The 10,006-nt window shown below is 41.7% G+C and overlaps 1 protein-coding gene across 1 annotated transcript; it reads right to left on the bottom strand.

Annotated features, from left to right (window-relative positions):
* Positions 1-585: 585 nt before the first annotated feature.
* On the bottom strand, positions 586-2,775 carry LOC123155873 (uncharacterized). The gene is made up of 6 exons (XM_044574019.1): positions 2,654-2,775; positions 2,485-2,578; positions 2,281-2,352; positions 1,213-1,272; positions 1,052-1,114; positions 586-766 (listed from the first exon to the last, which is right to left on the bottom strand). The coding sequence occupies exons 1-6, from the start codon at positions 2,686-2,688 to the stop codon at positions 671-673; spliced, it is 420 nt and encodes a 139-aa protein (XP_044429954.1). The 5' UTR covers positions 2,689-2,775; the 3' UTR covers positions 586-670.
* Between the last annotated feature and the right edge of the window lie 7,231 nt (positions 2,776-10,006).

Consider the following 10,006-nt stretch of genomic DNA (forward strand, 5'->3'; position numbering starts at 1 on the left):
ATTGGGCAATAAACAACACCGGAAAACCAGTAGCTTGGGCAAAAAAAGGTGGGAAAATAATAAGTAGGCCTCTTCAGAGAGCTAAACTCCAACCATCATGGTAAGGCTATGAAGAATTTAGTACGGAAGTCTGAATGTGGCCTCCTATAAAATACTTTCTAGATAGTTATATTGTACTAAGACGCTAAATCAAGAAGAAAAACATGTTTCAATGAACAAACACTCTTCATGCTGATCTTTATAGAACAGACATACTGCATATATATACATCCAAATCTAAATCCAGTTTATTCAGGGATGGCATGAACATATGCAGTGCTTTCTGTAGTATTTACCTTGAGACGGGTTTAGTTCCGATGTTGGCGTCGCGATGAATTGTGCCGTGCAGCAACCGGGAGTACACCAATGCCCGTTCCCAGCTCGCAAGTGGAGACCAAACGTATCAACCACTCCCTTGCTCTAGATCCATTCTGTGAACACAGAAAACACTAATTAATGCAACTACAACTTCACAAGAACTCTGACCAGAACACAAGTTTTTTTCAAAGAACAAGCCAACACTTGATGCAACAGTTGTGTGTGCACCTGCCATTCCATGTATTAGTTGTGTTACCCATTGGTATCTGAAGTGTCTTGCCTTACAAGGGAAAGTTTGAGCATACATACTGAATCAATTAATCTGGACGACGGCCGGCATTACACCCTCCGGTGAGACCCCACTACCGGATCGCTTTAGGGGAACGCAAACAATTCTTCGTATAGAATCCTGAATACACCATCGACTTTATTAATATAAAAAGAGATAAAAGGGATACCAATAATATGGGTAATGCCATAAAAACTTTTGGATTCTGTCATTGTTTTATTGCCAAATCTGCAAATTATGATTGTAAAAACACTTCATATGACTGGCAATGCAAGTGTGAAGCAGAACTCACTCTTGTAACAATACCAAATCTCTATAGGAAGAATAATATAACTTAAGAAGAAAAATAGTGATTAGCTCCTCTCGCAATTAACCACTACAGAACTTTTGAAGAGCATCCATCACCTCAAAATTACATTGCAAACCAAACTCTTCCTGGATTAGCTCCTCGCATTGCAAATCAAGATCCTAACATGTAGGGAAACAAAGAAAATTCTAACTTAACAAAGCATAATATAACTTAAGAAGGAAAATAGTGATTCGAAGTAGCAAAAGATCTGACATACCTCAACAGTAACCTTTCCATTTTCCATCAATATATAGTATGCGATTATGACCTCCTTGATCTGAACATCAGAAATCGCAAATATGTAAATAAACTGTCAGTTGAAATTTCCTATGAACACAAGCCTCTATTTTGCTGATTCTTAGGACCTACTTCCTGCTGAATCACATCTTCACAGAGGTGCAGAAGTGTGGCTTTCCCACTATCTAGTTGTTTGTCATATATTGACTGAGTGATTAGGTTTTGATAGGTATTCCATCAACCCGGAAAGCAATACATGAGTGTCCTAATTAAGAAGGGCTAAAAGAATTAAGGAAGCAAAATCACATTTTGTGAATGTGTTCTACAGTAATCCTAGCAGGTCAAAAGAACAAAAAAAGGCCTCCTGGTGAGGTCATACACAAATAATCCAAATTACTAACGGCATGAATACCCTGTCAAATAATACATCGAGTGGGACTCACGAGAAATAGATCTTAGCACAATATCCAGCCAGAGCAGAAAGGATGGCAATCATAACCCAGAAATCAGCCGATGCACGGAGATGGACTCGCGCAGGAGGAGGTTGCTGTTTGGCGTCATGGTGGCGTCAATGGCGGAGTGGCCAGACATGGTAGATGCCTCAATTTGTTCTGAAGACGGACCTGTGGAAGATGGCGGCGACGACACACGAGTGCGTCTGACCGGATTATGCCCCAGACCAGGTATGTGGCTCGGCTGGGGCTTCCGAATGTGTTTCGGCTTCCGGCTATTGATGTTAGGATTACGTGAGTGGTCTGGGTAGTGGCCCGGCTAGCTCCCTTTCATCATATTGGATAGGAGTAGTGGCATATGTTGCCAAGATGGTGGATTCAGGCACATTGGTGTAATACTTTGTATGGTCATCGTGAATAATCAATAAAGTGGCCGTATGCATCTTCCAGATGCAGAGGCCGGGGGTCATCCTCCTTTTCTAAAAAAAAAAAAAGTGAACCGACGAGTGTAACCTGGGTAATGTGATAGAGGCAATCATCAACTGATGAAACACAACAAAATCTGGATCAAGTCAAACCAATTTCACTCGACTTACAAGCCCAATAACAACAGAAACAATGAACCGAACCCAGTCCATTAGCGTGAGGCTCAGGTTTTTCTTCTTAGGCTGCAAATACCATGATTTACCATCAGCTATAAGTCCAGATGAATAAATGAGTATAGATGTGTTCTCAAAGCAAAAACTTTTGGACGTAACCACATCTTTTCTTTTAGAAAACGTAGAGCATCCAACACTAACCAGAACCAACTCCATATCTGCCATCGGAATACTTTTGAAGTGTTTAACCTGAATTGCTCTATCATCCTGGCCCTTCGGGCTTTTCTTCCTGAACCTGTGAACAAGAGGATCAGGAAACGAAGGAGACAAGAACAAGGTTGTGGACGAGGCAACTACAAGAATCACCAACCTGTAAGCGCAAGAAGAAACTTGCATCAAGATCATCAACTGCAAATAAAAAGTGGAGCACCAGAGTAGTCAAAAATTTATGAGGAGATGGCTAAAATAAAGAGCACCAGAACGCAACATAACAGAAGGCCAAAGAACGAGGAAAAGATCGCATCTCTGTGCAGGAACAAACCAAAGAAAAAGCGAACCAGGGCAGCCTCTTGCGATGTGATTCCCGGACTGCTCCTGCCGCTACACCCGGCGGGCCTCCCTCAACTGCCGGCCCCGCCCACATCCGTCGCTCCACCAACTCTGCTGCTTCCGCAGTTCCGCCTACAGGTGCCGGACTTGCCACGGCCTTCTGCCCCCGCCCTGACCCAGCCGTCGGCCGCTGTTGCACCTCCACTGCCAGCCGCCAACCTATTGTGTGTGAGCCGGCTAGGTTCTTGTCCTGTAGACGACGTTGAGGCGCACAGAGAAAGACGAAGGAGATGAGTCGGAGGAGGTGCCGACGACCGCATCGATCACGTCCGGGTTGTTCTCGTCCTCCTGCGCCTTCCTCGGGATGAGGGCTCTCGGCGCCTCCGCCTTCTAGCTGTTGCTGCCGCCTTGCCGTGGGGAGGAGCAGCGCCCCACCTTACTACGAGGGAGCCACAGAGAGGAGAAGATTAGTGGGAGAAGCCAGCCTTCCTTCGATGGCCAGCGCTGAAGGAGTGATGGGGCGGCGTCGGCAGAAACCCTGGCGAGGTAGTGGGGAGAGGAGGCGCTTGCGTCGGGAGAGCAAGAGGGGTGGAGCTGCCTTCGTTGGGAAGGAAACGTCTGATGAATGGAGGTGGGGCGTGGGGCGACTAAGTTATTTTACCAGTGCTGGTATGTACCGGTGGCCAATCCACCATCCATCACTTTTGTCAAGATCTGTGCATATCTTATACTCTATTTGCAGATATTAAATTGGACATAGCAATACATGTACTGCTGTCAGATGTTGTCAGCTTTACAGAAGAGAGAGAGTTAGAGTGGAGTGAACGGTGCATGCATGCATATGACATATGACATGCTTTTATTTTTCTCCTCATATTTTTTAATGATTCATATCTTTTGAACCAAATGTCTATTATTGAAACTTTTTATATATTTGAATTCGTGGTGACAAGACCTTCAGAACAAGATCAATTTTGGATATGTTTGAAATATATTTTATTTTATGTATTTCAATTTTGTTTGAAATCACTTCCATAAAACATTAGATTGTTTCACTATGTCATAAAAGTTTTTTCTAGTGTTTCACTCATTTTCATAAACTGGAATATGGAACTCACAGAGACACGGATATATTTGATATGACAACATTTTTCTAGCTTTTCCTAGTGTTTCGCTCATTTTTCACGAACTGGAATAAGGAACTCACAGAGACAAGGATATATTTGATATGAAAACATTTTTTCTAGCTTTTCATAGTGTTTCGCTCATTTTTCACAAACTGGAATATGGATTTCACAAAGTTTTTTCTAGTGTTTCGCTCATTTTCAATCATTTGAATAAACATATTTCACTTCAAAATGATGGACATCACTCATTCGAAAAATTATTCCAAACAATTTAGAAAACTGATTTCACTCATTGAATCAAACAAGACATTTCACTCATTTGATACAACTGATTTGAGTTGTTTCAATTGAAAGAAATACATGTTTCAATAATTTGAAAAGCTAATTCACTCATTTGAAATTAAAAAAAAATCTTGTTTCAAGAAGCTGGTATATGTCACAAAAATAAACTTAAATTATTTCATAAAACTAACTTCACTCATTTGATGTAACTTGTTTCAAATAACCCATTTCAATTATTTCACAAAAACCGATTTCACTCAATTGAAAAGAAAAAAATCGCTCGCTTCATAAAACAGATTACATTCATTTCAAAAACTATATTTCACTCATTTCAAAACCGATTTCACTCATTCAAACATTGTTTTCATTCAATTCATAAAATTGGTTTCATTGAATTCAAAAAACATATTTCAGTTAATTGAAATAACCCATTTCATAAAACTGGTTTCACTCATTACAAAATATATATCAAAAACTAATTCCACTTTGTATTTATGAAATATATTAAAATGTATTTCAATCATCTCAAAAGTTAGTTTCAAATGTTTGAAATATAAATTTTAATTTGAAATAAGTGAAATTTAAATGAAATGAAAAAACAATTTCACTCGCATCATAAAATAGATTTCACTCATTTCAAAAACTATATTTCACTCATTTCAAACATGATTTCACTCATTCAAACAATGTTTTCATTCAATTCATAAAATTGGTTTCATTGAATTCAAAAAACATATTTCAGTTAATTGAAATAACCCATTTCATAAAACTGGTTTCACTCATTACAAAATATATCTCAAAAACTAATTCCACTTTGTATTTATGAAATATACTCAAATGTATTTTAATCATCTCAAAAGTTAGTTTCAAATGTTTGAAATATAAATTTTAACTTGAAATAAGTGAAATTTGAATGAAATGAAAAAACAATTTCACTCGCTTCATAAAATAGATTTCACTCATTTATAAAAAAAATTGAAATAATCCGTCTCAAATGTTTTAAAATAACTAGTTTCACATTTTCTAAATAACAAGTTAAAAATATTTCAGAATGAAATTTGTTTCATATGCATGAAAACAGAATGTACTCATTTGAAAATTTTGGTTTCACTCCAATACTTTTTTCGTGTATTCCACAAAACATGTTTCACTCATTTGAAATGTTGAAATTAAAAGATGTTTGAATGTATTCAAGATTGATCTTGTTCTAAAGGTCTTGGCATCAGGAGTTCAAATATATAAAAAGTTCCGAAAATCAAGTTGCAGTTTAAAATATATGAATGAATGAAATTGGCAAAGAGAAAATAAAGGGTATGAATTAGTCTGACATGTGATGCATCTTTTGTACGTGAGAAGGAGGAGAGAGAATGGACCATGCATGCGTCAAGTATAACTATATTGCTGACATGGGCCCCTCTTATCTGACATTGATTTGACTATTAATAAAAACACAAGAGATAGACTCTCATTATACACATCTATATATTGTCTGTGGACCTTCCTATAGCACGAATCACTTCGCGTTTGAGTGGCAGATGTGTTGCCGGTAGGTACCGTATCCGGTAAAAAGAGGTTTGCGGGGCGTGGGGCTCGATGTGCTTTTCCGTTCCCATTCGCTTCGTTTTCTTTTTTATCTCGGCACAGTAAAAACAATCGACGTGGACATCGCCAGCGATCACCCTTTGCGCGACTCTAAATGTGTTCGATGGTCAATTGTGTGTGCTTGTTCACGTACGTATGCATGTATCCACGGAAGGATGTACTTCCTCCAATCCATATTACTTGTCTCATATTTGTCTACATACGTACATTTATACAAATTTAAGAATAATAATATGGATCGGAGGGAGTACCTGATAATAATATATACACGATCAAGTACAATCACAAGGCTATATCCATTCTTATTGTACCAACTTTTCGTGTTTACGTATGATGAATCTGGCCACATGTGTGAATCGGACAAGCGGAAACGGAACGCGAGGGCCTCCCATGTCGCTCTCCCGTGAGCGACCCGGGAGAGAAACCTTGCCCGCACATCCACCTCCATCCCCTTCCCGCAGTAGGTGAGCTTCACTGGGCAAAGCCCGCCCGACATTAGCGGCGGCGGGAACCAGTTCCCCCTCTCGGTGGGTTGGAGCAGCGTGGGGCGTTCATTCTAGCGGGGGCTCACACGGCAGCCCAGATGCACACGCCGGCAATGAAGCGTGAGCTCGGGGCGGCAGTGTGGAGGCACTGGTGCTGCATCAGCTTGGCCTGTCATGGCCCTGCACCCCGATCTCTCTTCGTTGGTACGGCGGTTCACCTTGGCCGGCCTACTATGGATCCATGACAACGCTAGTCACCGACAGATCTTCGGGAGCGTCCATCTCTCAAGATCCAGCGATTGACTTGGGCAGTCAGATGCATATTATGGACAAAGACTTTTGATGCAGTTGGATGGTTGTGCAACAGTGGCGACCACATGTAGCTGCTAGGATTGCGGGAAAGTGGTGGCGACAACACTTCAATGACTTCGATGGTGGTGCTACCCTAGCATCCGGTCTTGAGCTCTTGGTTGAAAGCCTAACTCTGAGTCGAGCTGGTTATACCTGGAAAGTTTGTTTTTTACGTCGTTATCTCGTTGAAGGCATTTCTTGGATATACTTGGATTGATCCTTCAAGGTGAAAACCTAGATTCCGGCCTTGGTGGTTGAGTCTTATGACGGCAACGCTTGAGTATGGCTCCCTTCCTGAAGGCATTGTTGTTGAAGAATCTCGTTGTTCTTGTGATGTCATCGGATGGTTGGTGTGGATATGGTCATTGTTGCAGTTTGACGATCGTGTGTCTGATCACATTGGCCTTTTTTTTTCCTTTTTTTCTTGCCCACGCATAGCTTTGCTCCTTTATGACTTTGCTACACTAGTAGAAAACAGGGCATACGTTCAGGCCAGATAAGCCCATTAGTCCCGGTTTAGTCATGAACCGGGACCCATGGGGCCATTGGTTCCGGTTCATGAGGCCAGGGGGCTTGTCGGGCCTCCTGGGAGCATTGGTCCCTGTTCGTCTCGACCCTTTAGTCCCGGTTGGTGGGACGAACCGGGACCAATGGGCCTCGCTCCTGGCCCACCATCATTGGTATCGGTTGGTGGGTTGAACCGGGACCAAAGGGTGGCCTTTAGTCCCGGTTCATGCCACGAACCGGGACCAATGAGTTGCCTATATATACCCCTCGCCCGCGAGATGAGCACTCCACTGTTCTGTTTTTCTGGCCGGCCGTTGGAGAGCTTTGTGGTGCCCTAGCTCACCTCCTATGCACACGAGATGTTTGATGGAATGCCCGAGCCACACTACTTAACTTTCTCCTCTCCAAGCTCGACCTCCAAGCTCCATTTTCCTCAATATTTGTCTAGGTTTAGCGGTCCGTCATGTCCCGTCCCCATCTTCAGCGCCGTCGATCGTCCGCGCCGATCTCGTCGCCGGCACCACCGTGGTGAGCCTCTTGTTCTTATCTTCTTTATGAAAGGAAAAAATTCTTACTTGTATGTTTATATAGACACTTGTATAATTTTCTTATTTTTATTATTGCTTCTTACGATGGTTTTAGTATCCGCCCCCGTCAGCCCTCGTCCTGTCTATGATTCAGATGTAGTATATATTATCTTTATAACTATTTGGTTCATTTATTGTTTATGAAAATTATGCCAACCAACGTGACATAAATTTTATTTATCTAGGAGGTATATGAACCGGAAATTCCAACCGACCCTATTATCGAGAGGTTAAATTTAGTTGAAGAAGAACACAATTTCTTGAAGGAAAAGATAAAAAAATTGAGGAGGAGAAGATGATATTGGAGTTGCATGTTGCGGATGTCGTCGATGATCACAAGAGCAAGATGGATGCAATGCGCTTGAAGATTAGAAAGATTAGAAAATATGCCATTCATACCGAGGCTTGGTATCATTATGCTATTGGATCAATTGTTACCTTGGTTGCGATTATGATCCGCATTTGTTTTCGCATTGAAATGTTTTACATAGTTTCAATGTATGGTTTAATTAATTACATGCTCTGGAGAGCTATATGTTGTTCAACGAGAACTATGTATGTGCTTTGGTTTTAATGCGATGATGAACTTCTATTAATTTGGTCACATAATTATCTATTCAGGATGTTCTGTAATGGTTTTTGACACACTTAATTATATATATATATATATATATATATATATATATATATATATATATATATATATATATAATGCACGTAGATGAACCGGCAATGGATATACGGTGACAGACATACCTCTGAGTACATTAAGGGCGTGCATGGTTTTCTCGAAGTGGCTGAGGCAAACAAGCAGAATGGTTTTATTTGTTGTCCATACCGTATCTGTGAGAATACGAAGTCTTACTCTAACCGGAAAATCCTTCACATCCACCTGCTTGAGAAGGGTTTCATGCCATACTATAATGTTTGGACCAAGCACAGAGAAATAGGGGTTATGATGGAAGACAGCGAAGAACAAGAATGCAATGACAACTATGTGCCCCCTGAATACGGTGATGCTGCAACAGGGGAAGCTGTTGAAGATCAAGAGGAACCAGATGATGTGCCCGATGATGATCTCCGCCGGGTCATTGTTGATGCAAGGAGTCAGTGTGAAAGTGAAAAGGAGAAGGTGAAGTTTGATCGCATGCTAGAAGATCACAAAAAAGGTTTGTACCCCAATTGCGAAGATGGCAACACAAAGCTCGATACCATACTGGAATTGTTGTAGTGGAAGGTAGAGAATGGTATGTCTGACAAAGGATTTGAGAAGCTACTGAAAATATTGAAGAAGAAGCTTCCAAAGGATAACGAATTGTGTGACAGTACGTATGCAGCAAAGAAGGTTGTTTGCCCTCTAGGATTGGAGGTGCAGAAGATACATGCATGCCCTAATGACTGCATCCTGTACCGTGGTGCGTACGAGGATTTGAACGCATGCCCGGTATGCGATGCATTGCGGTATAAGATCAGACGAGATGACCCTGGTGATGTTGACGGCGAGCGCCCCCAAAAGAGGGTTCCTGCCAAGGTGATGTGGTATGCTCCTATAGTACCACGGCTAAAATGCCTGTTCAGAAACAAAGAGCATGCCAAGTTGATGCGATGGCACAAAGATGACCGTAAGAAAGACGGGAAGTTGAGAGCACCCGCTGATGGGTCGCAGTGGAGAAAAATCGAGAGAAAGTACTGGGAGGAGTTTGCAAGTGACGCAAGGAACGTATGGTTTGGTTTAAGCGCAGATGACATTAATCCTTTCAGGGAGCAGAGCAGCAATCACAACACCTGGCCCGTGACTATGTATCTATAACCTTCCTCCTTGGCTGTGCATGAAGCGGAAGTTCATTATGATGCCGGTTCTCATCCAAGGCCCTAAGCAACCCGGCAACGACATTGATGTGTACCTAAGGCCATTAGTTGAAGAACTTTTACAGATGTGGATTGGAAACAGTGTACGTGCGTGGGATGAGCACAAACAGAAGGAATTTGACCTGCATGCGTTGCTTTTTGTCACCATCAATAATTTCCTGCTCTCAGTAACCTTTCAGGACAGACAAACAAGGGATACCATGCATGCACGCACTGTTTTGATGACACCGAAAGTATATACCTGGACAAAAGCAGAAAGAATGTTTACCTGGGGCATCGTTGATTCCTTCCGACCAACCATCAATGTCGAAAGAAAGGCAAGCACTTCAAAGGCGAGGAAGATCATCGGAAGAAGCCCGCCATG

This window comes from Triticum aestivum, chromosome 7B (genome assembly GCF_018294505.1).
Source record: "Triticum aestivum cultivar Chinese Spring chromosome 7B, IWGSC CS RefSeq v2.1, whole genome shotgun sequence".
Lineage (NCBI taxonomy): Eukaryota > Viridiplantae > Streptophyta > Magnoliopsida > Poales > Poaceae > Triticum > Triticum aestivum.

Bases quoted from the DNA above. Each gene is read 5' to 3' on its own strand.
- LOC123155873 (XM_044574019.1), bottom strand. From the start codon at position 2,688: ATGATCTTGATGCAAGTTTCTTCTTGCGCTTACAG. The intron at 2,353-2,484 runs GTTAGTGTTGGA...TGGTATTTGCAG, and splicing joins CAGATATGGAGTTGGTTCTG to CCTAAGAAGAAAAACCTGAG. The intron at 767-1,051 runs GTGATGGATGCT...TGGTGTATTCAG, and splicing joins GTTTGCAATGTAATTTTGAG to GATTCTATACGAAGAATTGT.